The sequence below is a fragment of the Ochotona curzoniae genome, unplaced genomic scaffold, assembly GCF_017591425.1.
Source record: "Ochotona curzoniae isolate NIBS_2020 unplaced genomic scaffold, NIBS_Ocur_1.0 contig_3819, whole genome shotgun sequence".
In the NCBI taxonomy this organism is placed as follows: domain Eukaryota; kingdom Metazoa; phylum Chordata; class Mammalia; order Lagomorpha; family Ochotonidae; genus Ochotona; species Ochotona curzoniae.
The window spans coordinates 54,680,899-54,705,961 of record NW_024466004.1 but is presented as its reverse complement, the minus strand read 5'-3'; the positions used below and the strand labels follow the sequence as shown (position 1 = coordinate 54,705,961).

Below are 25,063 nucleotides of genomic sequence, written 5' to 3'. Positions count from 1 at the left end.
GATCACTCACATGCCACCAATGACCTGAACGGAGCGGATCTGTGTGTTGAATCCCAGGGATCGGAGATTAACCGTTTCTGCATTAAGTTCGATCTTCTTCCCTTTGAAGTTTTCTCTTTCAAAGAGAATAATTGTTGGTTCCGAAAATTCCTGTTGAGGAGCAAAAGTGATGTGCTGTTATTCAGTTTGGTTAATGTTAATACAAACATAGGAGAAAAATCATCCTGTTGTAAGAACAGAGCACAAAATCCGCCCGAATTCAGCCATGCCTGTGCTCCTGGCCCAGGGCCGCCGGCGGTGCCAAGGCCAGAGAGCGGGAGGACAGAGGGGCAGGGAACTCTCCCGCTGGACAGGAAGGCAGGGGTGCATCACCTGTGTTACGGCACATCAAACAGTCCAGACACAAGAAATGGGTGTGTGCCTGGAGCATCAATCCTTCCAACATGATTGATTTTTTTTTTCTTTTACTTTAAAGATTGCTTTAAAAGTAGGGCATAATACAGGGAGGGGAGGAATGGAGGAATGAGATAGAACAAACAAGCCAGCTTCTCTCTGCTGCTTCTTGCCCCCACCTAGCCTTAACAGCCAAGCTGCTTCAGCATGAAGAGAGGAACTCCACTGGAATTGTTAACTTGGCCGTTCCCACTGGGACAAAGAGGCTAGTAATCTGTAAACGTGAGCAGCGAGGCCAGGTGGCTGTGGCAGTCTTGTGTCTGGTGACCTAGAGGTAGAGTGGTGGTATCTGATCAAGGCACCTTCCCCTGTATGTATTTTCAAATGCTCTTTTTAGGGGGAAAAAAAAGCCAGACTCATGGCAACATTCTGTGACATTCATGCTTCCACACAAACCTGGAGGACTGTCCAGGTAGGAGGGAAAATAACAAACAGCAGGAGTCCCAAGATCAAGCTGCCCACCTTTTAAGAATACGCTGGCATCAAAAGCTCACTGGTTCTCAGAAAAAGTAAAAGTTGGCCATTTGTGTTTTCAAATGACAGACCCTTCTGACCCTAACGATGACGCTCCCAACAGCACTAACAACAGGAAGCACAGGAGATTACAAGGCGCTCCCTTCACTTGCCAAAAGTTTCGTGGCTGGAGTGTGGTGGTTTATCGCTTCTTTGAGGCACCTGTGCCCTGACATGGTGAAAAGGTACTGACCTGCCTGTATGGGCAAAGAATCAGGTCAAACAGAGCACACATGGAAGGAACAGAACAAAAATCCATGGTGGCCTTCCACTTTGTACACCTGCACGCTCTTCGCACAGACGGCATGTGAGAAATGTTCCAGATGCTCAGGGTGGGCACCAAAACCCAGTTCCATAATTGTGAGGTATTCATGTCAAAGGATGGACAGTTGTGAGATGAGCAACATGTTCATGTCCTAGCCTGACGCTGGAAAAGCCACCCTTCAGAAGGCTCTACCAGACTGACATGAGCAGCAACATCATGCCAAGTTCTGTTGAGAGAAGGCATTTGAGAACTCCAAATGCATGCTTGCAGGTTGCCTGCAGAATCCTAGGCAGTGTCACTAGCAACAAGTCTGTTTTGGGGTGGGTGTTTGGTGCAGCGGCTAAGAAGCCACTAAAGGTGCCTGAATCCCCTATTGGAGCTCCTGGATTTGGCCCCAGCCTCCATTTCCAGTTCCAGCTCCCTGGTAATATGCACCTTGAGAAGCAGCACCTGATGGCTCAAGTAGTTGAATTCCTGCTACTGATGGTGGAGACCTAGGCTGTGTTTGATCTTCCAGCTTCAGCCTGGCCCAGCCCCAACTGTAGGAAGCATCTGGAGTGTGAACCAGTACATGGAAGAATTCTCTGTATGTCTGTGTCTCTCCTATTTGGCTTTTCAAACAAAATTAAATGAAAAATGTTTACAGTCTTACTGCAATCTGATAAGCGAGTGCATCTTCCCATGTATCACTGCTGCTTCCCTATCTTAGCAGCAGTTTAGTTATTTAAACAGGCAGGTGCATGCATTCTTAAACACTACCAACTACATCTGTTAATAGTTGGCTATTTTTTAATGAAAAAGCCACAGACATAATCTAGACCTCAATTTCTGAGCCCCACCTTGCAGTGTTGTTCTATTGAATTCTGCAATGACACTATCAAAATGAAACCTTTCTTCCAAAAGGGGACACCATAACCTGCATTAGCACACATGTGATAAATCGGAAGGTGCTCTCTCATTGCAAGTCACAAAACCTATGAAGGTGTTCTGCAAATCAGTAAAAACAACAAAAAGATACAGGAAACCGGATACAGAGCTGGGCAAAGGATATAAACAGGCAACCCTCTAGGGAGAGAAGTAGGCAAGAGTATGACAACAATCCTCTAATAGTTCCATACAAATGGAACCAGTGATGAGGTGACATCTGATACTCATTCATCAAACTGACAGAAATCAGAGGGACAGAATACTCTGTCACAGAGATAATGTGGGAAGCAGGAACGCACACGCAGCCACCACTGGCAGTCTACCGCAGTTGGCTTTGACAGCACTGAAACTGCCTGTTTGTAACACCAAATCCAACAGCCCCACAGCCACAAGACTCCCAGCCACAGTCCTGCTGGCTATGAGTCTGAGGACTGAAATGAGTAAGTCTGGATGACGAAGTACTGTGTCAGACTCAATAAACCAGATGCCCAAAGAGCAAAAGACAGAACTTGCACATTCTTGATGCAAGTATTCAGTTACATTCTTAATGCACTAAAAACTGTAGCATAATGTTTATGGGAATCAAAGCCTAGGTTCAATTCTCTTTTAGAGAATATTTTTCCAAGAATATCTAAGCTATATCCCAAATACATCAGAAGAGGTGCCTGTGGCCGGAAGAGGAATGGAAAGTGGGGACCGTGGAAAAGGCAGCCAAAATCGGGGGTCAAAACTAACTCAACGCCATACACCTGGGCCTGAGACCATAGCCATGGCCGGAACGTAACAGAGACCTCACATCGTAGGGTGGGAAGCTCCCATGGGGATCCCGGGAAGCTTGTCCCTGCAGGGGCCCCATGCCAACCATCAACTCCATGATGCACACACTGCCACGAGACCCTGCTCATAGTGACATACTTACAACATCTATAAAGCGCAGAGACTTGAATGTGGCTCCGGGGAGGCATCCCATGGCAGAGAGACATGGATAGTGGCCTTCTTCTAGCACATACTGATTGCCCGAGAAGTTCTCTCCATCATACGCCACCCAGCTATGAGAGGAAAGGCAGACACACATAGGAGATCTTAGGGGACAACCACTATAGAATAAGCATGGCACTGGTGACTCGGTATTCTATCTTCAAGACGTGTATATACTACATGTTGTCTGGAGACAAATTACCATGCAGAAAACATAACTGCACTGGGGATGTATGGCTGCTTTCTCCCCGAGGTTACTTGCTCTACTGCTCCACCCCAGCCTGCCTGGCTCCTCCCACCCCAGCAGTGTTTCAAGTCCACTCAACAATCACCTACTCTCCCTTTGATAGCTGCCACCTCCTGGTACTTCTCTTTGTGCAGACTATTCCCAGGAAGGGCCTCTGCACTGGGCCAGGAGCTCCCAGCATCCCAGGAGCTTAGCTTTACAGGGAAGGGGGGGAGGTCTGTAATGTGTCCCTACAGGGGCCCATGTTTCATTGTCATTTCAGTCCCAATAAATGCTTATCAAGGACTCACTGGGGACTCTGGCTGGGGATTTACCAGAGAATGAATCAAAGTCCCTGCTTGCTTGAAGTTTGTAAGACTAGTCAGAATAAATGGTGCAGAGCAGGGAATAGAGAGGAGCTGAGATGGGAAGCAGAAGAGATGAGACTGCACCACTGCTGTGTGTGTGAAAAGGCAAAATCAGTGTACTGTGTCCTTGTGCAATGTTAAACAATGGGACAAGGCCAGGTGGGCCATAAAAAGCTATGATGACACCTGGTATTGTGGGTCACTCTACTTCCCATCCCCATCCCTGCTAATGCACCTGAGGAAGCAACAAAATTGGCTCAAGTGTTTGAGCTCCTGCCACCCACATGGGAAACCAAGATGGAGTTCCAGGTTCCCGACTTTGGCTTGGACCAACCCCAGCTATGGCAGCCAGCTGGGGAAAGAGCCAGTGGATGGGCTCTGTTTCTCTCCTGCTCCTCTTGAAACAGAAGAACGCCATGATTAAAACCACTAATTATTACTGCCATTATCAATGCATCACTCCTTGCACCAACTGTCCAAGGCTTTCCTGAGGTTATTCCTTCTCAGTGCAGCTTTTGTCACACCGTGGTTCTCAGCAAGGCCCTCGGAGCCCACGGCCTCTGTCCGGTCTTGTTGCCTGTGGCATCCCTTGAGACCCACATGCTCAGGAGGAGTCTGCACAGCCCCACCATCCCCTCCCGTCCACCCTGGCTCTCCTCCCCAGCACCAAGCCCATGGGCACCATCTCCCCTCCACCCACACACTCAGGAATTCTCTCTTGTCCCAGCCACCTGGCTCTGTCGTGCCACTGTATTGCTTACCTGCCTCCTAAAACTCTGCAGGACTTGGTGGAAAATGAGTCATCAATTTGACTCGTCGTTTCTTCAAAAGTCTGACTGTGACCTTGAAACTGTGGTTCTGAAAACAAGTGAATCTTCAAGAAAGTAAACACATGCAGAATTATCCTCCTAAATCTGTGAACTCATCCAGCTTTTCAAACAATGGCCTTAACTCTTGTTCTAATAAATCATGTCTACATTAACGACCAGTCAGAAGCACGTTGGCTGTACCATTCACGACTGTTTGAATTTAGAGACATCAAAGGAAAAGTCAACAACAGAGGCTGATTTCTGCAGAACAGCCTTTTGTTAACCAGCTGTGAGGCACTTGAAAGCTTTCTTGTGGCCACAAGGGATAGCTCACCAGTCCTAACATTGTGATCTCTATTTTGGAAATGTGTAGCAATGTTTCCTTCCACCTCCACCAAAGATACCTGCTGACTGACCAAGAATCTTGTACATGCCCATAAAGGAGGCCTCGGTGGTGTGTGGGACTCTGTAATTAGCACTGGCTGAACACTCCATTAAAAGGCCTACATAACAAACGTTAATACTTCAGTTGATTTAAAGGGTCAGTATTCAAAGGACTTGAGTGAGACCACATAAACTGCCTGTCTCATGCAGAAACAGTAAGAAAATTTGCTTCACTACTTACTACATAAACTACCACATACCACTGTTTGAAATATTCATTTTAGTGCATTTCTGTAAACTCTGACATCATGTCTAAATATAATGAGCATCTTACAAGAAATATTTAGACATGGGTCACTGCTTTCAAAGAAGCACTAAAGTAACTTTAAATTGCTTTTTTTTACTAAAAAAAAAATAAAATTATGCTTCCACGGATAAAGCAAGCAACGTGTCTCACATCTCTGACATTTTCCACATAAATTCAGCTTCCGTGAGGGAAGGCTCCCAATTATAAAGAATATTTTATATTTACCTGATTTCGTCTCCTTGGGCCGTTAAATGAATCCTGTAAGTTGGAAAAGGAAAAGGAAATGAATGGAATAGGGATGTTTGAAACGTTTGCTTTACTCCAAAACCATCACACCTTCTGTTTACAAACAAACTCAGTCTCTTTGTTACGGTTAGTGGTACACTAACTAGAAGCACGCATGGAGAAGTGTGGAATGTATGGACATGTAAGTTCTTACCAGACTTATGGGTTGAACAGAAGAAATCTTACAATTTCTGCCTCCCCAGTCCTCAAACGTAGTATAAAAGCCTTTATCCAGTACATACTGCTCTCCTGTGAAGTCCGGATTTTCATAGGCCACCCACCTGAGGAAAAACAAACACTGACTTGGTTGGGTTCACCTGTAACATGTGAAACTGTCACACATGTGGGTCCGTCCCCAGCCACGTCATTTCCTTTGCTTGACTCATCGGTCTCCCTGATTTCTGTGCTTCTCCAGGAACCCTTGTGAGCAGACAGGCCTGTTCTTGGGATGGATGAAAATGTCATGTCCATGGGGTTCTCCCTGCTCCAATCCTCTCCCTCAAGCAAACTCTGGGCGGGGGGGGGGGGGGGTTCTCTGCTGTTTTCTTCTTCTGTGAAGCAGACAAACTGGACTAGGAGCAAGGACTCCTTTTTGTTATCTGCCTTAAATGCTCAACAGGAAGCCACTCTGCCAGTTACAAAACAAACCACCCACGGCAAGGGAGAACCATGAGCAGAGGAAATGTCGCCCAAAACATGCCGCCAAGGACCTCGAGAGCTGCTTCAGAGAGCATTTCCAACATGACACGATCAGTGTCGTCAGCATAACAGAGCACACAGACCACAACACGGCAAGGCCCTCCCGGTTGCTTCCAAATGTTCTCTTTTCAGAGATCTGCACTCAGAGGGTGGGGAATTGACAAAACCACATGATGAGGCTATTTCCTGTCTAAAAACAGCATCTCTGAAGGGAGGCAAGTTTTTCTGTCTGTTAGGGTATGGAGTACTCCATGCTGCCTCAACTCAACTGACTGATCCCAGGAAGCCCACAGCCTACAGAAGCGGGACCTGGATGGGGGAAGGGACTTGGAATTAAGGTACTTTGACATTGGTTATCACACTGTCACATCAGGAGGTATGCCGGGGATCCTGCTGTACACATGTGAAAACCATCTACACTCAACCGACACTGCCCATGTATCTTGTGCTCATACTTGGAAAATGCAAAAAGAAAAAAGACAGCATCCTGGACCTCCAGGGTTCACAGGTGAGAAAGCCAGCGAGCTAGGGGAATTCTGCTTATCCTGGACAGGAAGTGACCTCAGCAGGTGACATAATCAACTCATGGCCAGAACAGGTTTGTCTCTTCTGAGGCTCACTGGTCTCTCTTTTCTTCACTTGGTGGTCCGAGCTCTCAGATGCCCAGAGAGTTTCCTTTTGTTTATTGTTCTAGAAAACCAAATGTGGGGCTAGTGTTCTGGCACAATGGGTTAAGCCACCCCAAAAACACCAGCATCCCCTGTCATAGCACTACGTTGAGTTCCTGCTGCTCCACTCCAACCCAACTCCCTGCTAGAGCTCCTTGGAAGGTGGCACACGTACTTGGGAGCCTGCTACCCACATGGGAGACCTGCATGAAGCTGCAGAATCTTAGTGCAGTTGTGGCCATTGCAGTCACTGGGGAGTGAAACACCAAATAGAAAACCTGCCTCTCCCACTCTCTCCAAACAATACCCCCAAACAGTCCCTACACTGGATAATCAGACCAGATGATCATTTTATCATCTAAAGGACTGATTTAAACAAGAACAATCATAACTAGGAACTGAACAGCCACTGAGAAAGGCAAGAACATTGCAAAAAACCTCAGGTGTTTGAAATGAAGCTGGGACAGCTGGCCACATCAATGCAGAAGCTGCCACAAGCACCCATCACCAACTTGGGGGAAACACTGCCTACTCCATCACTTCAGGACCTTGGCAATTTTAAAAACATTTTTTTTTTCTTTATCTACCCCTAGAGCATGTCTCCAAAGGCTCTCTAAATGCCTGCCACGGCCAGTAGTGGGCAAGGCTGAAGTCTAACTTCCCATGTGGGTAGTAGGTACTCAATTCCCTGAGCCATCACCTGCTGTCTCCTTAGGGTGTGCAGTGGCAGGAAGCCGGAAATCAGACCTGCAAGACCTCCTTAAAAACACCAGGTACTTGCGGGTGTGGAGGGAAAACAGCCAGTGAGCAGGGGCGACCAGAACCCACAGAGGTTCTGCAAGTCCCACAAGCAGCCCCAGCAACCATGGCTCCAGCAACCACAGCAGGAGCCGTGTGTCCTGCATTTGAACAGAAACAAGTGGACTCTGTCCACAGGAACTGGCACTCTCCCTCCAGCACTGCTTCACTTGGCTCTGAGCTATAAAAGTTTGGCAAGTGGCAGGACCATGGAAAGTGGTCCCTGAAACTCCACTCTTATGTCCCTGGGCTGGGCTACTGCTTGCCAGCTGGGAAGGAGCTAGCTGTCCATGCACCTTGGGGCACTGGGAAGCCACTGTCCCAGAACCCACACTACAAAGGGTTCTTTTCTAGCTCGGAGATGCAGGCTATGGAGTACAGACACTAACTACAATGCTGTTTATCAAAACGAAGGCTGTTAAAATGAAATCACAGTCTTGAAGACCCATTTCCCTCTCTCAAATGGTGGGTCATCTCAACTTTCTGTCCTGTGAGGCCTGACTCCAGTGCCACCTCCCCTAGGAAGTGTTCCCTGTGGCCAGCTGGGACACTTCTCTCTGCAGAGGAGCCTTGGTAAGGGGGGACTGTAACCTCTGACAAAACAGAATCGTCAGATGACAAGCTGAAATAGATGGAAGCAGCCAGCCCTAATGAATGCAGAAGCCTCCAAAGATCAAGAAAGGAAATGGGGTGTGTGTGTACATGCACATGTGCCATGTGTTCATGGATGGGCACTTTCAACTTCCCCCAGCATGAAACCCAGCTGCTACGACCAGAATGCCTAAGCCAGGAAGTGTTCTGACGTTTCTGAACAACTAGAAATGACTCCCATGAAGGCAACATTTTCCAAAGGAAACTGGTCTCCTCTAAGCAAAGGCTGGGGCAAAAGACCAGCAGACAACTTGGCTGCTGGTGCGAGAATTCCACCTACACTAGCAGAATAGGCTACACGGTCACCCTAAGGGGATTTTAATCTGCATCCTTTGGCTTCCTTGGCTAGGCTGGATGACCCAGACAGTGCTCTTTTCCTTGGAATGAATGGGTTGCTCCATTTGCCTCCTAAGAAATATGCTCCAAAGATGATCTAAAATACCACAGGGCCATGGCAACATCTCAGATGACCCAGGCCTGCTGTAACACATCAACTCCAATCCTGCAATGTTAGGGCTAGCTTCAAAGGAGGTCCTGAGAGAAAATGGATGACTCAGAAGTCACCTGATGTCATTCTGCTGGAAGGCGTCACCACAAGCAGCAGCCTACGCTGCTTGCATTTGGTGGCGATCACGGAGTGGATGCATCTCCGTGGCAAGCATGAGCAGCAGTGAAGGTCTACGACACTGTAGATGCTTCTCCAATGTCCAGGCTACTGGGGGAAGCTCCAAGCAGCACAACACAGTGATTCAATCAGCCCAATCACCCATGGCATCAAGCACTTTCAACAGAATTAATGTCAGATGATCTCATCTAAGTCAGAAGACTCTCACTTTGAAGCAGTTAGAAGCAACACTAGCCCGGGTTGTAGGAATACCATAGTAACTTCTTCCCCACAGGCCCGTCCTGCCCAGCTGGTATTCACCTCTACTCCTCCCATGTTTCTGGGGACCCACCTGTCCTTGTCCTTCCCTCGTGGCTGTGGCTCCCCCACAGGCAAGCCTATGTCTCAGCTCCCAAGGCTGGGCACATAGCCAAACATGGTCATTGCTCTGACTCAGGTGATTGGTTCAGTCATGGGCAGCTGATTTGGGACTCAAAGTCAAACTTGAGAGCAACCCTTACTGCTTTGGGAGCCATAAGTTGAGAGAACAAAAGTCAGATGTAGTTACAGACTACCATATAAAAAAGCCTGCCTGAAGTAAAGCCAACAGAAGCCAAACCAGTCAAGAGACAGAGACCAAACCCAGAGGACTGACTCTGGTCCCCCGCACGCGGCCAGGCCAGAGGACTGACTCTGGTCCCCCGCACGCGGCCAGGCCAGAGGACTGACTCTGGTCCCCCGCACGCGGCCAGGCCAGAGGACTGACTCTGGTCCCCCGCACGCAGCCAGGCCAGAGGACTGACTCTGGTCCCCCGCACGCGGCCAGGCCAGAGGACTGACTCTGGTCCCCCGCACGCGGCCAGGCCAGAGGACTGACTCTGGTCCCCTGCACACGGCCAGGCCAGAAGCCAGCTCTTCTCCAGAATACTTTGGTTCCATAAGGCACCTGAGCCGCTCTAGTGTGGCTTGCCTTCACGTGGCACGCCAAAGAATCTTCATGGATCACCTTCTCAAATAAGCTTGCCTTGCCACTAATAAAGCATTCAGTTGCTAACTCTGGCTTATGTCAAAATGATAGTGAGGAAATGCGCTGGAACAGGTGTGGCCACACAGGAAAATCAAGTGAGACTTTGTCCCAGTCTTAGGCTTAGGTCAAGCTACTACTGTGACTTGATTCCCATTATGGAGAAAGAGAGAGAGAGTGAGCGCGTGAGAGAGCAAGAGGGAGGTTTTGTAGATCAACAAGGGGATCTCCATCATGACACCCAAAAGCCTACCCCAATGTTACACTACATCTAAAAAACACATTGTGTGAGAAAGGTTTCTCAATAAAATTATGAAAATATTGTGACACTAAATTTAAATGACTGAATTAGTACTTACTTCCTGAGATATTTATTCACTGAGAACCCACTTTGTGACAAAGACTATCAGCTTCAGACTCTTTAGGTGAAACCTATATTGAAAATCCCAATGGGATTATTTCACTTACACACCACTCAGGACATTGATGGACTGGGTCTTCACTCCATATCCGGTCTCCTTTAAATTAGCAACAATTCCCAACACATCAATACTGGAACCTTTGGAGCCAAAGTTTTTTTCACTGTACATTATCATATGAGCATTTGAAAAGTCCTATTGAGACAAAAAACAAAGTTGCAACATTCAAAAGCCAGTCACTGATTTTCCACTAAAGACCTTGGATTAGCCACTAGCTTCTCACAAACTTACGCCTAATATAGGCCGTAGAGACTGGAGCTCTCCGTTGTAGCCTCCCCAGTCATTCCAGTCCTTGTATTCTCCTTCTTCCAGCAAATACTGGTGACCAGTGAATCCAGGTTTCTCATATGCCACCCAACTGCGACAGACAGAATAGGGAGGGATAGCTGATTTTCAGACATTCAAAAATTTTCCCATGTCCATTTCAGTCTTATTGCCCAATACAGTTATAAGGTTAGATTTGAATTTACATACTACCAAGTGAATAGTCTAAAATTCAGAATAATAATAGGATGGACTCAAGAAAACGGCCTATGAAACCTACATCAGAGTTCTGCCAAGGAGTGTGGGAATGTGTGTGCAGCATGAGCCTGCATGCATGTACGCTGGACAAGCATTGACTCAGAAGAATCCCAGCAAGTCAACGTGGATCAACTTTCTGCAAATAGTCATTAAAATCTCATGAATGTTTGGTTGTATCTGTGTGTGCTTCTACAGGGAATGAGAGGGGAAAAAATAATCTAAAAACACAAAAATGTGAAAACTGGAAAGGCAATGAACAATTCAGTAGTTTGGGAGATCATGTTAATAATCGGAATTCTATGTGTCATCCACCGGGGACGGCCAATTCCTTGCCCCTGCTGCTGGCCGGCCCCCACACCCATCCCTTTAACCGCTCTCTCCAGCAGGTCCCCCCAGCAGAGGCGAACGGGCAGACAGCTGTAGAAATCGCTTTCCCCCAGCGTCACCAGGAATGAGGGGGAGGAGGGCACACGCACTGTCTCACAGGAGAGAAGTGGTCCTTGCTGGTGACCCCCGGCCACTTACATGCCTCTCAGGACTTTCATGGACCCCACTGACGCAAGCGGCAAACAGTCGTCTCCCGTCGTCTCTCCCGTCTCCCCTTCTTCCGTCAAGATGCTACACATTTCTGTCTCTAGCTCCACACACTTCCCTTCAAAGAAAGGCTTCTCATAAATAATGACCTGCCACAGAAATGAAGATGCACGTGTGAGCCGTAAGAAGCTAAAGAGCCTAGCAGACACACACCCAGTCAGCCGCTGAAATAGCCTTAACTCCTGGAACACAACTTACAACTTCGGAATCACCTTTTGGGAAATTAACTAATACCGATGTATGCTAAGGGAGGAAAAGAAAAAGCAGTCAAGCTCTTTTTCCCTGGTGTGCTACAGCCCAAAGCAAAGTTTTGAAAAAGATGGCTTTCCGTTAATTATTTTTGTTCATTGTCTAGAGCTGGTGCTTGGAATTTTAAATGTAACCACAAGTTATAGATGCAATACGCCAGTGAATCCTTTGGGCCACGGCTACACTTCCCATTCACGATGGCTAGTGTGACGCAGGAGGGCGTCTGCGAGCGGAGATAATTTCCTTTGGCTGTAATCATGACTGAGGGAGGCGTGTAAGCCCCACAGTCATTATCCTCATGGAGAAGGCGTACATTTGAAGTGTGCACGTGTGTGCCCATGTGCATACATGTGTGTATTTACCTTTGGATCTGTAGGGAATTCAACTTTACGGCCACCCTGAAAAGAAAAATAACACACTAAGAAAAACAGGCTTCCTCAGACACGTTACCACCGGGCATCCCTCAGACCATACGGTGAACTGATGAACTTCACAGTGTAAATATCCCCCAGTTTGGTTGTTTTTTTTAATTATTTGTTTATTTGAAAGGCAAAGTTATGGACAGATATTCTGCCCGCTGGTTTACGCCCCAGATGCCTGGATGAAGTCAGGGGCCAAGAGCTTCATCCAGGCATCCCAAATGGGTATAGGGGCCCAAGCACCTGGCTCGCTTTTACTGCTTATCTTGGGTGCATTAGTAGGGAGCTGGATCAGAAGTGGAGCATCTGGGATTCAAACCAGCACCCATGTGGGATACTGACATTGCAGGCAGCAGCATAACCTGCTACACCACAACCCCAGCCCTCCCAGGCTGTTTTCATTTCTGTGCAGCAGTTCTAAAATTGCCAGCAGGTACATGAAAACACAGGAGAAACGCCATTTAGAGCAGTCCTGCCCAGGTGATTTATTGTGTAAGTGAAATCTACATGTTTGGTGTAGGGTTTTTTTGTTTGTTTGTTTTTGTTTTTGACATGGTTCTTTTTAATTCACAAAATACCCTCATCAAAATCTGGAATTTCTCACTGCTATTGAGAGATGATCCTAAAACATCTTGGGGACCAGATTCTCATTTGACCCTCTAATACTGAGCTCAGCCTTCAGCCTGGCACAGGCTCCAGCTGGCCTCGACAAACTGCACCTTTCGGTTTAACTCTGTGCCAGCCTCGCCCACTTGGACTTGCAGCCCAGCTGCAGGAGGTATTTGATTTTGCAACCAACTGCCTACAGAGCTCTTGGGGTTCACATACAGTATGCTCTGAAGGCTTCTGGGAATAATCAGATGGGTAAAAGTGGGCAAATGTCAGACATCCCAAAGCCTGGGACTGGGGGCAGGGGGAAGGATGGTTATATTTTTTTATAACAAAAACCTTTTCAAAACAAATGATGAAACTACACAAATAAAGCAGAGAAGAGGCATCAAGTAAAAACAATAAATAAGTCAAGAGTTGGAATTGACAGATATAAAGTCAGAAGAGTGTTTTTTGCCCAAACGCCCTGACAGCTTAAAGAAAGTGCAGCTGAAGACAGGCAAGCACCTCCCAGGAGCTGGAATTACAAAGGAATGTAGCTGATTTTATCAGCACACCAGAGCTTATACAATCAAACCATCCTCCTTGGCCATGGTAATCAAGTTCAAACACCATAAACCTCAGGGTTTTAAAATCATTATTCCAAACTTTTTCAAAACCTGGGACAATTCTACAAATTCACAAGCCTAACAAAACTTTGCTCTCTCAAAGTGGGTTTCCTCTTGGAAAAATTAAAAGCCCAAATCCTTCTTGTTAAGTCCAGCCAACCTGCAGACAATGAGGCCAAATGCTTTGTTAGGAGGGCTAAAAAACTTCCTAAGTTTCTAACTTGTCTTAAACGCATTTTGAAGACCGATGCTATGTAAATTTCCAAAGCATGTGGTTAAAAAGAGTCTGGGGCTCGGCATGATAGCCTAGCTGCTAAAGTCCTCACTTTGAATGTGCCGGGATCCCATATGGGCACTGGTTCTAATCCCAGCAGCCCCACTTCCCATCCAGCTCCCTGCTTGTGGCCTGGGAAACCAGTCGAGGACAGCCCAGGGCTTTGAAATCCCGCACCTGTGTGGGAGACCTGGAACAGGCTCCTGGCTTCTGTTTTCAGATTGGCTCAGCTCTGGCCAATGTAGCTAGGGATGGAAGACCTTCCTCTATGTCCTTCCTCCTCTCTGTATATGTGCCTTTCCAATAAAAATAAAATGTTTTAACAAATAAGAGCATTTTAAATTTTCTTTTGGTTAAGTTTGTTTTACTTATTCAAGAGAGAGGCAAAGAGTGCTCTCCCATCTGTTGGTTTGGCCCACAACAGTCAGGGCTAGGACAGCCTGAAGCCAGGAACCAGGGACTCAATCTGGGTGTCCCACCTGGGTTACAGGACCTCTTCCTCTATGTCATCTTTTAAGCTTTTCACTTCAGAATAGCTTTAAATTTACAAATTTAAAAAAAAAAAGTATGATGGAGTAACGCAAAGAATTCCCATAGCCTCCTAACATCTCATTCCTATCTGTGTTACCATGAATGAACCACAACCCAGCTTGTTTTTATTTTAACTGAATTCCTTTAAATTGCTGCATCTGACACCAACACCCCACCTCCATCCTTGCTCATTTTTAAACATCCAGTTTATCATGAAGCTTCCCAAAAATTACTCCATAGTCTGTCACATCACCCACATTTTGGAACTGGCATCCCTCCTCCCCTCTTACCTCCCCACCATGGACCAGGGATGGCCTCAGTGCCTCACTGAGGCAGTGTGCACTGGGCTGAGGCTTAGTATGCACACCTGCAATGCAAGGCTCCCATGGTCTGGCAGGCAGAGTCACAACCTCTCATTTGCCCGCAGCACCTGGCAGCCACAGCCTCTAGCATGTCTGTGAAGTAAGAGACGCCATCTACTACAGCTGTTTTGAAGCATTCGGCCGACATTCCTGCCATGTCACACCCCTGGAAGCATGGAAGTCAGGCTGACAAAGTCCCACCACCTTCAACAGCAGCGAGTGCCTCCACTGACTTGGCATTTACCATTTTCAGTGGCCGCATGGATCCAATGTAGGCTTCTTCTGTATCCCAGAAGGATAAGTCAGGGTATTCGCCGGGCTCCAGGACAAAAGGAACACCTTGAAATCCAGGTTCTTCGTAGATCAGCCACCTACAGACCCATCAGGGAAGGAGAAAAGAGACACAGAGCTCATCATACACTTGGTTTTTGTCACCTGTCTGGTATGCAGAACCCTGCGGGTGAGAGGGGAGAAGAACCTAAGCCCTCTTGCTGTCTGGGACATGCAGGAGGAAGTCAGATGCAAAAGGGAACTGGGCATTCTGTGCTCCCTTCTCTTCTGTGCTCCATGCCTGGCTTTGCTCACCGATTTTAATTCATATTCATTGTTCCTAAGTATAAATGCCTTTATTACTTCCAACTAAGAAACACGGTTATGGTAGCTAGCAGCATGACGAAGCCAGCATTTGTTACTGGAGTCCCGGCTGCCCTGCTCCTGATCCAGCTCCCTCCTAACCTGACTATAAAGCAGTGAAGGATATAGGCCAAGTTTGGGCTCCTAGATCCAAATGGGAGACTTGAATGGAGCTCCTGGCTTCAACCTGACCCAGCCTTAGCAGGCATTTAGGGAGTGAACCAGTAGATGGAAGATCTCTTTGTCTCTCCCTCTCTCCAACTCTGCCTTTCAAATTAGTTAATTAAGAAAAGAATCTTGTTGTACGATATGTATTGAGAGAGGCCCTAGCCAGGAAATCGCAAACCTCGTTTTAAAAGGCAACATGACATTGTGCCATCCAAGAGTATGTGTGCTACTGAACCACAGGTCAAGGTGTCAAAATCTGCCAACAGCAGAGCTCTTCCCAAGAGTTCATGGTTGCCATCCTGGATTCCATGGCATCCTCACAGCCAGGCTACCAGAAAGGAAGGCCGCTGTTCCCATTCTGCAGATGAAGTCGGGGAAATTGCACAAGGACACACAGTTCTAGGTGCCAAAGCAGGGCTGATGCAAGCCAGCTACAGACCCAGCCTCGCAACCGGCTGGTGATGATGCATTTCCTCCTGACGGGGCACGCACTGTCAGAGTCCACTCACGCACAATGACTCAAGATTGTCACTGTGAGGGTGTCTTAATGCACAGTGGCTGGGGCACTGAGGTAGGCTGCAGGGCTGTGTTCTTGCTTCTGAATTCTGCCCTTTCAATACCACACCCCTTGATTGGGCTTGGCAGCTGTCACTTCTGCTTCAAGGGCCCCAGCAGCCCCACCCACCTGTATGGTGCTGGAAGCAGGAATGCAGAAAATCATGCCTGTTAGAACCAGCCCACCGAGGACTGCAGTCTTCCTGCTCACATCTCGCCCCTCAGGAAGGTGAGACTGCCGGGGTGCAGCAGCCTCCGACCCAGAGGTGGGAATGTGCTCTCTTGGTAAATGTGCATGGGATTAATTCCAGTTCTTTCTAGCTCAACCTCCAGATGCCAAGCCCAGAAGAAGATGACTACAGATGAAATCTTCAAGCCAAATGGGGCTGCTCTTATACTAAGTGAAATAAGTTGCTGTATTTCCCTCACTCCCAATTTTAAGAAGGCACATTATCTTTCTTCCTAACTGAGGCAGAGAGAGAAAACACAAACTCCGGTTCAATCGCTCCCTCTGCCAAATGTCTACCGGCTCCAAGCCAAGCCAAGTCATGCCAAGTCAAGCCAAGCCAGGCCAAGCCAGCCCAAGTCAGGCTGCAACTCGGAGCCAAGAACTCAGTCCCATTCTCTCCCCTGAGCAGTAGGGTTGATCTACTTGCTGCCTCCCAGGTGTACTTAACCAGAAGCTGGAACTGGGAGCAGGGCTAGGACCTCACCCCAGCTACTTCAATATCAGATGTGGGCATTGGTAACCGCTATGCCAAACAATTACCCCTACAAGGTTTTGATGAAGGGTTTTCTTTAAGATCCCCCTGGATAAATCAGTAATTTCTTTAGACTTAATTATCCAGGGATTTACAATCAGAATCCTACTGAAGATCTCACTCACAAAACTGCTGGGAGGCCAGGTGTGGAACAGGAACTAAGCTATAGCATTAGAAGTCAGATCAACAGTTACTGGGCCAAGTCACACCCCTGGAAGTGGTATGCGGGTTGGGGGTGGGGGGGTGGTGGAAGACCTGGAAGAGGGCATCTAAGGTGCTGGAATGTTCTATTTCTTCTTGACCAGGGTGACAGCTGCATGTGTATGTTCACTGGGCAAAAATTGCTCAGCATATATGCATAGGATTGTTGCAAAAATGTAGTATTTCTGAAAAACCTGAGGAAAACAAAACCTTGTCTGTTAGATATCACTGTAATGACCCCCAGCCACAAGAGCAGGCTATGCAGGCTTTGCAGCAAAATGCATACAACTAGAGACTAGTAAAATAAAGAGAAATATTATGTGGCTTCTCCTGTTTGTGGTAGTTTATACAGAGACTATATCATTATAATTGCAATCCCTGGTGACTATTTTAACATTTACTGCATATGAGTGAAATGAACATCTTTTTATTTCACTATTTACAGCTCTGGTCTATATTCCTGCTCTACAGTCTTTTCTTGTTTTACTTGTTGAACTCGTTATTCAAGGGAACATTAAGCCTTTGATTATATGTCAACTAAAAACATGCTATCTCAAAAATTTTCAAAAGAGGGTCTAGTACTGTGGCACAGTATGCAGAGGAGCTGCTTTCAGTGCTGGCATCCCACACGGTTACCAGTTCAAGTCCCATGTGTTTCACTTCCAATCCAGCTTCCTGTTAATGTATTTGGGAAAGCTGCAAAAGATGGGTCAAGTAACTGGGCCCCTGCAATCATGTGGGAGACTCAGAAGAAGCACCTGGCTCCTAACTTTGATCTGGCTTAGTCCCAGTCACTGCTACCATAGGGGACTAAAACAGCAGACTTCGCTCTCTCCATCTCTCTAAACCTGCCTTTCAAATAAACAAATAAATCTTCAAAAAAAAAAAAAAAGAAGAAACAAATACAGGTAAGAAATAAGAAAGAAAATGGGGAGGGAAGAAGAGGAGGAAGAAGGCAGAGAGAAAGAGACCCATTATATTCTTAAGATTGTATCTGAACTACATTGAAGCTGTTCTCTGTATTAATGTCACATGAGAACAGTGTGGTAGTAATGATCATATCATGTATCTAATTATCACGCATCTGATGTAATCCTGAGAATCCAGTGTAGCAATCAATTCCTTAAAAAAGAAAAGGACACACACAGGCACAAAACACTCCACTCATTCAAGGTCTTTCCCAGAAAAAAAAAAAAAAAGACAGGATACAGGCTAAGATTAACGTTCCTTCTACTTCCTCATGCTTAGAGTACGACGGTTAAAGATGTGTTATGCAACTTCTGAAGCTCCAAGCTGCAACAGGCACAGTCCCAGCGAAGCTGTGTTGTAACTGAGTACCAGGAGTCCAGTGAGAGGTTGCGACAAGGCTACCACAGGCACATTCCACACAGGTGAACAGGCCAAATGTTTCATAAACAATATACAGCCAGGAACACGCCATTCCAACATTACAGTGATGCTCCTCAAAAGGTCCTTTCCACTAAATCCTTACTACTATTAATTCTTTCAAAAATATTTAAAAGGCAGAAAGACAGAGATAGCTTCCATGCACCACATCCCATCCAGGTCTCCCATATGAGAGTGGCAGGGACCTCAAGGACTTGAGCCATCCCAGCTACCTCCCAGGATGCACATTCGCAGGAAGCTGGACTTGGAAACAGAGCAAGGATTTAAACCCAGGCACACACCAATGTGGGATTCAGACGTTCCAAATGATAGCCTAACCACTGTGCCAAGGGGCCGACCCTCCCCTTGTGTAGTTCTGAGTTATGAATGGGCTTGTTCATCAAACACCAACATGGCACTGCCCTGGAAGCATGTGCTACAGTCACCCAACATTTGCAGAAGGCAGGCGACTTGGAGCAAAGGAGAGTTAACTAAAACCGTGGACACACAAATGGGGTCCAATGGTTTGCTCAGTGGGTACTGCCCAGCAAGTGCCGGCAAGTGCAGGGTTGCTGAGGCACTTCACAATTTCAAGTATGGAGTGGAGTCTGGAACCTAAAATCTCACACACACACAGCTTCACTGACTTTTCCCAAGTTCTGTTCCTACAATGATCATTATTCATGAGACCCCCCAGAAGAGGAAGAAAACAGCTCCAGGTATGGCCACGTATGCTCCTAAAGTAAGGCTCTAGTTTCCCAGACACCAGGGAATGAGCTTTGTTTGCATACTCAGGTATCAAAAACACAAAACAAAACAAAAAACAACCAAACAACAAAACCCCCCAAAACAACAAAACCATGAGTCCAGCATTACAGATCTTGGGTTTCCAACCAAGGTGTACACACACACAAATACTGAATTCACAATGGCTTCCATGCTCACTACAAACATCCTGTAACTCCTCTTTTGGAAATACCTTTCGAGTCACACAAGAAAAATCAGCCTTCATCTTGCTCGGTTGTCCTTAAAACCCAAAACAGCATCTCCCACCACATCCCGAGTCTCAATCCCCTCCCTTCCCTGGGCAGTCCAGGCATGGCTGTACATGAACACTGGCCGCTGAGAAAATCCATATGGATTCTTGAAAGATGAACTAGCAACACGCTGGCTTTGAGGTAGTTCAGGGGTGAGGAGACTGGAGATTTCAAAGGGAACACGTATTTCACAAGGGACCACTGTGGCAGACACGACTGCTAGTAATCAGACTTGGTCTCATGAACGCACAGACCAGTTAGCACACGCTGCGGTGACGCAACACACACACACACACAGAACGACCCACAGGAAGCTCTCCTGCACCAGGACTGTCCAGCCTGCACCTGACCACACCTCCAGACCTCACCCATAGGGTGTGGAAGATTCCAGCCATGGAAGAGCAACTGGAATATCACCAGGAAAACATTCCAGGCAAATCCAGGAGAGTGTAGCTTCTCTGAGACAGTTGGCCTAATTCTTTAAAAAAAACCAAGGGGGTATAAAAATAAAGAAATACACACACACACAAAAAGCCAGGGGATATGAGAAGCAAAGATGGGACAATTTTGGAGATTAAAAAAAAAAGTAAGACCTAAAGAGACAGAACAACCAAATGAAATTAACACAAATGTTGACAGGACACTGTTCACTAAACAAAACAAAAACACACGCAAAAAAATATAAAGAAGGCACACCTGAGGCAATTAGAAGCTCTGGTAATGGGCAACAGGGTAGCTATTATCAGGGCACATTGTTAGTTTGCTTAGGTTTAATAATGACAGGCACGATAATGTCATCCTCAGGAGAGTCAGGCTAAAGGACGTAAGACTGAAAGGCCATGGTATGCTTCCTCTCAGAGATAAAAGAAATAAGGCAGAATGCTAACGTTAGACTATGGAATACAAGTGGGCTGATACATAGGCAGTGGCTGAATTAATCTACTTTTGTGTGGCGAGGGTTACATTTGAAACCTTAACTTCAAAGCACTGGGTTCTGGGGGCTGGCACTATGGCATAGCAAGTAAAACACCACTTGCAGCGTCAGCATTCCAGATGCACACTTGTTTGAGACCTGGCTGCTTCACTACTGATCCAGCATCCTGCACATGGGAGGGCAGCCCCTGCACGCACATGGGAGACCCGGCAGAAATTCCTGGCTCCTGTCTTTGGACCAGCACAGCCCCAGTTGTTATAGCCATTTGTGGAGTGAACCAGCAGGTAGAAAATTCTCTCTCCCTCCAACTCTGCCCTTCAAATACAAATAACTTTAAGAAAAATCGGGCTCTGATATGAATGCTAGATCCCTTTAAGAAGTATACACAGCAAACATTAAATAGCAGTCACAAAAGAATACAATACAGTGGTAGTGGTTATTATGGGGAATCCTTAGGCAAGCAGTTTTGTGTGCAGAGGGCTCACAGACTGGGCCACACAGGGTCCCACAGCAGCGTGGGAGGGTCTAGGTCTCTGTGGGGGGGGGGGAGCCCAGGAGTTTGCCAGCTTCTTAAGCTTCAGAACTCACAGCCATGAGCATCAACTCTCTGAGACATAGCAAATATTGCATGGCAGAAATGCTCCAAGGAATTGTGGCCATTGAAAAAGTTCCCTTGGCTCCAGAGCAGTTGGTTCCACTCCCTTCTCCCCAACCCCTGGTCTGCATAAAGTGACCACTGCCTCTCCTTGGTTAAAGGCTGGTCTGGGTTCAGATCCTATTCATGCATCCTAGGGAAATTCTACAATTCTTGGTTTTCATTTGAAATCTGTGGGTGCTGGGAGTGGCCAGCTGCTTACAGACTTAAACCACACTCAAATGAATCAGAAAAGCAAACTGGGTTAGAAACTATCCATTTCCTCAGGAGACTTCAATAAGACAAACCCTTTGTGTGTATGTGTGTGTAGAATGGGTCTGGGATACATCAACCTACAAAAGCATCCCCCCTCCACCCACAACACACTTCCACACCTATTCAGGGGACCAGTTCACTACAGCATACAACAACATCATCAGGCCAAGGTACTAAGGATCAGTTAAGTCCCCTACCATCTTTAAGACGACTCTTAGAGACTTGTCTAAGTGCTAAATGACCTCGAGCCCAAACTCACCAATAAGTTCAGGGAACACAGAGTTGCCATCCCAGGCAGCTTTCCCTTATCCCAATGAGAATAGAAATGAACCGCAGGTAAATACATCCATGTTTAACCCAAGCCCATCATAAATTCCAAGCAGTGACAGCTGCGAGCTACCACCTATGATGCAAAGCTAAACTTCCTGCAAAGGCAGAAACCTGAGTTAAGTGAGGCTTCAACTTAGCCCAGCCTTGAGTCACTGAGTCCTCCCTGCACTGCGATGGACACAGTACAGCAGGTGCCTTGTTGACCTTTTCCAAGGGAAAATGATGCCTCTCACCACCAAAGGAGGAAATTAAAAGAGGTATCAACTCCCTCCACGCAAAATCACTACAGGCAACAAGCAAGAAGTGAAGGCATTTCTTTTGTTTAGATTCCTTTTCGTCCCAATCAGAGATATAAGGGGATTTCAGAAAGTTCTGGAAAGTCATCTTCCAGAAGGGAAAAAAAAAATACTTCATGGATTTCAAGAATTTTTAAACCAAATTAAAGTTATCTTTTAAAAATGGTTTATTTACTGGAAGGCAGAGTGTCAGAAATTTCTCATCCACTAGCTACTCACCACATGCCCCCAACAGCTGGGTCACAGCCCGCTGAAGCTAGAATTCCTCTAGATCACCTACGTGGGGAGGAGGAGGAGACCAAGCCCATGAGCCATCAGCTGCTGCATCCTAGGCGCAAAAACAGGACACTAGGCTGGAAACAGTGGTGGCATTCAAACCTAGGCACCTAGGCGCAAAAACAGGACACTAGGCTGGAAACAGTGGTGGCATTCAAACCTAGGCACCTAGGCGCAAAAACAGGACACTAGGCTGGAAACAGTGGTGGCATTCAAACCTAGGCACCCCAACATGAGCTGTACGTGTTTGAGCAGTGGTCTTACTAGCGGCACCACATCACCTGCTCCTAAACCTTCCATTTCATTCCTCCTTGTTCCTTTAGAAGCATCCTTGTATGAAAGTGCCAGAGGTTCATGTGGTTGCTTTTCCCTTAGCAACACTCTCTCTGCTCTACAGCTGCATTTTGTGCCTGGTTATAAACACTATTTCTTTGCTGATGAGCCCTAAATTTATATATCCATCTCTCCCTTGAACTCTGGCTTCACACATCCAACCACCTGCCAGATTTGGCCTATCATACGTGACCCTGTCCTAAACCCTAAACAGAACTCCGGAATCTCTCCCTTTCCCCATTGGCTCCTCCAAGATGTCTCCACCTCAGAACATTCTGGCATCAAACTCCAGGCACTTACTGCCCTTTCCACCACACATGCACAGATGTCAGCTCTCTTCAAAATGCATCCAAGTCCGACCATTTCCTGCCACCACTATTGATCACAGGGGAAGCGGGCAGGGAGTTTAGATGGGGGATGGCTGCCAACCCTACACTGGAACTTTATCTCCTCACCTGTCACTTTGATACTCCCAGTTTCCCATGATACACCTATAGCTCTCTTCCGAGACCAGGAAGGAGATGCTATATGGAAGTTACACCCCACACAGGAGGTGCCATAAAAATCCCCAAAAGTCTTACACAGGCTAAACTCCACCCAGACCTCACCTCCTTTGTACATTCAGTTAAGGCACCACCTCCTACCTCATAAAAGGGGCTGATAACACAGGAACCAGATGCTTCTTTTTTCTTGCTCTTGTTTGGGACTCTTCTGGGCTCCCCCTCTCCTCCTCTGACCCACTCATGATGGCCATCTCTGTGTGTGTGTTGCAGCCCACACTCACATGATTTTAGGGTTTTTTCCTGTCTCCTTAAAAAAACCCTAATCATTTGCATACAGTCTGGCTATCTCTGCTTTCAAGCAGCATTTCTGTGGGAGCCAAAGAAACTGGCATAAAGATGAGACACGGCTAAGCCACCATCTCCCCTTGCTTTCTTCACTCTCACCCTGGACTCCCATCATGGGGGAGGTGTGGGAGTGTGTATCCTAAGTTACAGGCAAGACCAAAAATTCTCCAGGGACCTCCTCCTATGCTACTTGCAGCCAATCTCCTCTTCCTCAAGGTGGCCGTGACCCAGAGACCCTCTCTCCTCTATTCCCTCTCTGCATAGCTCACTCTGGCCTGCACTGGGGCTTAACCTCCCCAAGGCTGTTCAAGCATGGACAGCAAGGCTCTGACCAACCATCTGCTTCCTGCCCTGACCTCTCCTTGCCCTTTCTCCTTGAACAGCCCTGGAGGTGCAAGCCTTCACATCCTTCAGGCTCCAGCTTAAACGTCACCAGGGATTTTTCCTCCCCCACCCCTGGTCACCAGGAGCACTGCCTCTGCCCCTCCCAGCAATTGAGGTCATTGTAGCCTTTGCCATCTGATGCATTACGTATGTCCTTGTGTTATCCATACCAGTGGTATCATCTCAAATGCATATTTGGGAAAGCCTTGCCACGTTTTTGGAATGCAGAGAAAAAAACCTTTTTTAAATTCCTCCTAAATAAATCACCTTGGGGTAGGCAGCGTGTCTAGCAGTTAAGAGGCCAGTCAGGATGCTTCATGGTCCATATCAGAGCAGGCACCTGGGTTGGAAATCTGACTCTGGTCCCAACTTCCTGCTAAGGCAGATCCTGGAGGCAAGATTCAAGAGACTGGATGGCTATAGAAGACCCCCATGGGAGACCTGGGTCCCCCGAGTCCCCTATTCCAGGGCTGGGAGGCTAAACCTGCAAGTCAGAAAGCTCTTTTCTTTCTCTGTCTCTCTGCCCCTTAAATAAATAAAAATGCTCTATTATGTCCTTAGAAATAAATCTACAAATCACACTGAATTTGTCCAAAAGGTTTTAAAAAATTTTAACAATAAATACATACAAATAAATTAACAAATGTATGCCTTTAGATATCTGGAAGCTCTGGAAGGTATCCACTGACACAACTTAAAAATTGCACGCTGGTTAAGAGCAGCACCATGTCCATTGTTCTTGGACAGCAACTTTGCCCATCGAAGGAGACATCTGGATGAGTACTGTTCTTTTTGCCCTACACCTGCACAGCTGAATATGCCCCCGTGAGCGGAGAGAGTTTGGCCACCATCCCCACTCACTGTTCCCTAACTCAGCTGGGAGAGGGGTGGGCACAGACAGAGAGGAGTTGGGACTTTCAGCTGGTCATGTTCTAGGTCTTGACCTGAGCAGTACCTACTAGGTGTCACCCTACCCTTTAACTGCACATGGACTGTCTGGCACCTGCTTTCCTAAGCCTTCCTTATAGTTCAAATTGTGAGACGTGAGCACACAAGTACATGATCACACCTGACTTACAAACACTTCCCACCTGCTGACCAAGGTCAGCTGCTGCTCTCCTCTACTTAATTACTTTCTGGAATGAGAAACTCTCTCCCTGACCTGTCGGCTTACTTGCCCTGTAGCCACCCTAACCATGAGTGAGGTCGCTCCTCTGTCAGGTCAAAATCCACCCCCTCTGCAATCTCACTGGCTTTCCCTGGACTTTGCTTCCCTTCCACAGCACGCCTTGGAACAACGTGAGGCAAACCCTTCTACTGCCAGGCCCATGACACTCAGACAGCACTTTTCAGTTCCTTATTTCAGAGGACCACAAGTCAGATTCTACCAGTGTTAATCTATGCA

The 25,063-nt window shown here is 47.0% G+C and overlaps 1 protein-coding gene across 1 annotated transcript in view; it reads right to left on the bottom strand.

Moving 5' to 3' along the window:
• Nucleotides 1-25,063, bottom strand: part of CRYBG1 (crystallin beta-gamma domain containing 1) — a 50,212-nt gene that overhangs the window by 5,950 nt on the left and 19,199 nt on the right. The window contains exons 7-16 of the mRNA XM_040983841.1: nucleotides 14,851-14,977; nucleotides 12,166-12,201; nucleotides 11,486-11,643; nucleotides 10,670-10,796; nucleotides 10,428-10,573; nucleotides 5,670-5,796; nucleotides 5,456-5,488; nucleotides 4,492-4,604; nucleotides 3,078-3,207; nucleotides 11-150 (exon numbers count right to left, since the gene is read on the bottom strand). Coding sequence (XP_040839775.1) covers nucleotides 11-150; nucleotides 3,078-3,207; nucleotides 4,492-4,604; nucleotides 5,456-5,488; nucleotides 5,670-5,796; nucleotides 10,428-10,573; nucleotides 10,670-10,796; nucleotides 11,486-11,643; nucleotides 12,166-12,201; nucleotides 14,851-14,977 — 1,137 coding nt within the window. The remainder of the gene's footprint in view (nucleotides 1-10; nucleotides 151-3,077; nucleotides 3,208-4,491; nucleotides 4,605-5,455; nucleotides 5,489-5,669; nucleotides 5,797-10,427; nucleotides 10,574-10,669; nucleotides 10,797-11,485; nucleotides 11,644-12,165; nucleotides 12,202-14,850; nucleotides 14,978-25,063) is intronic.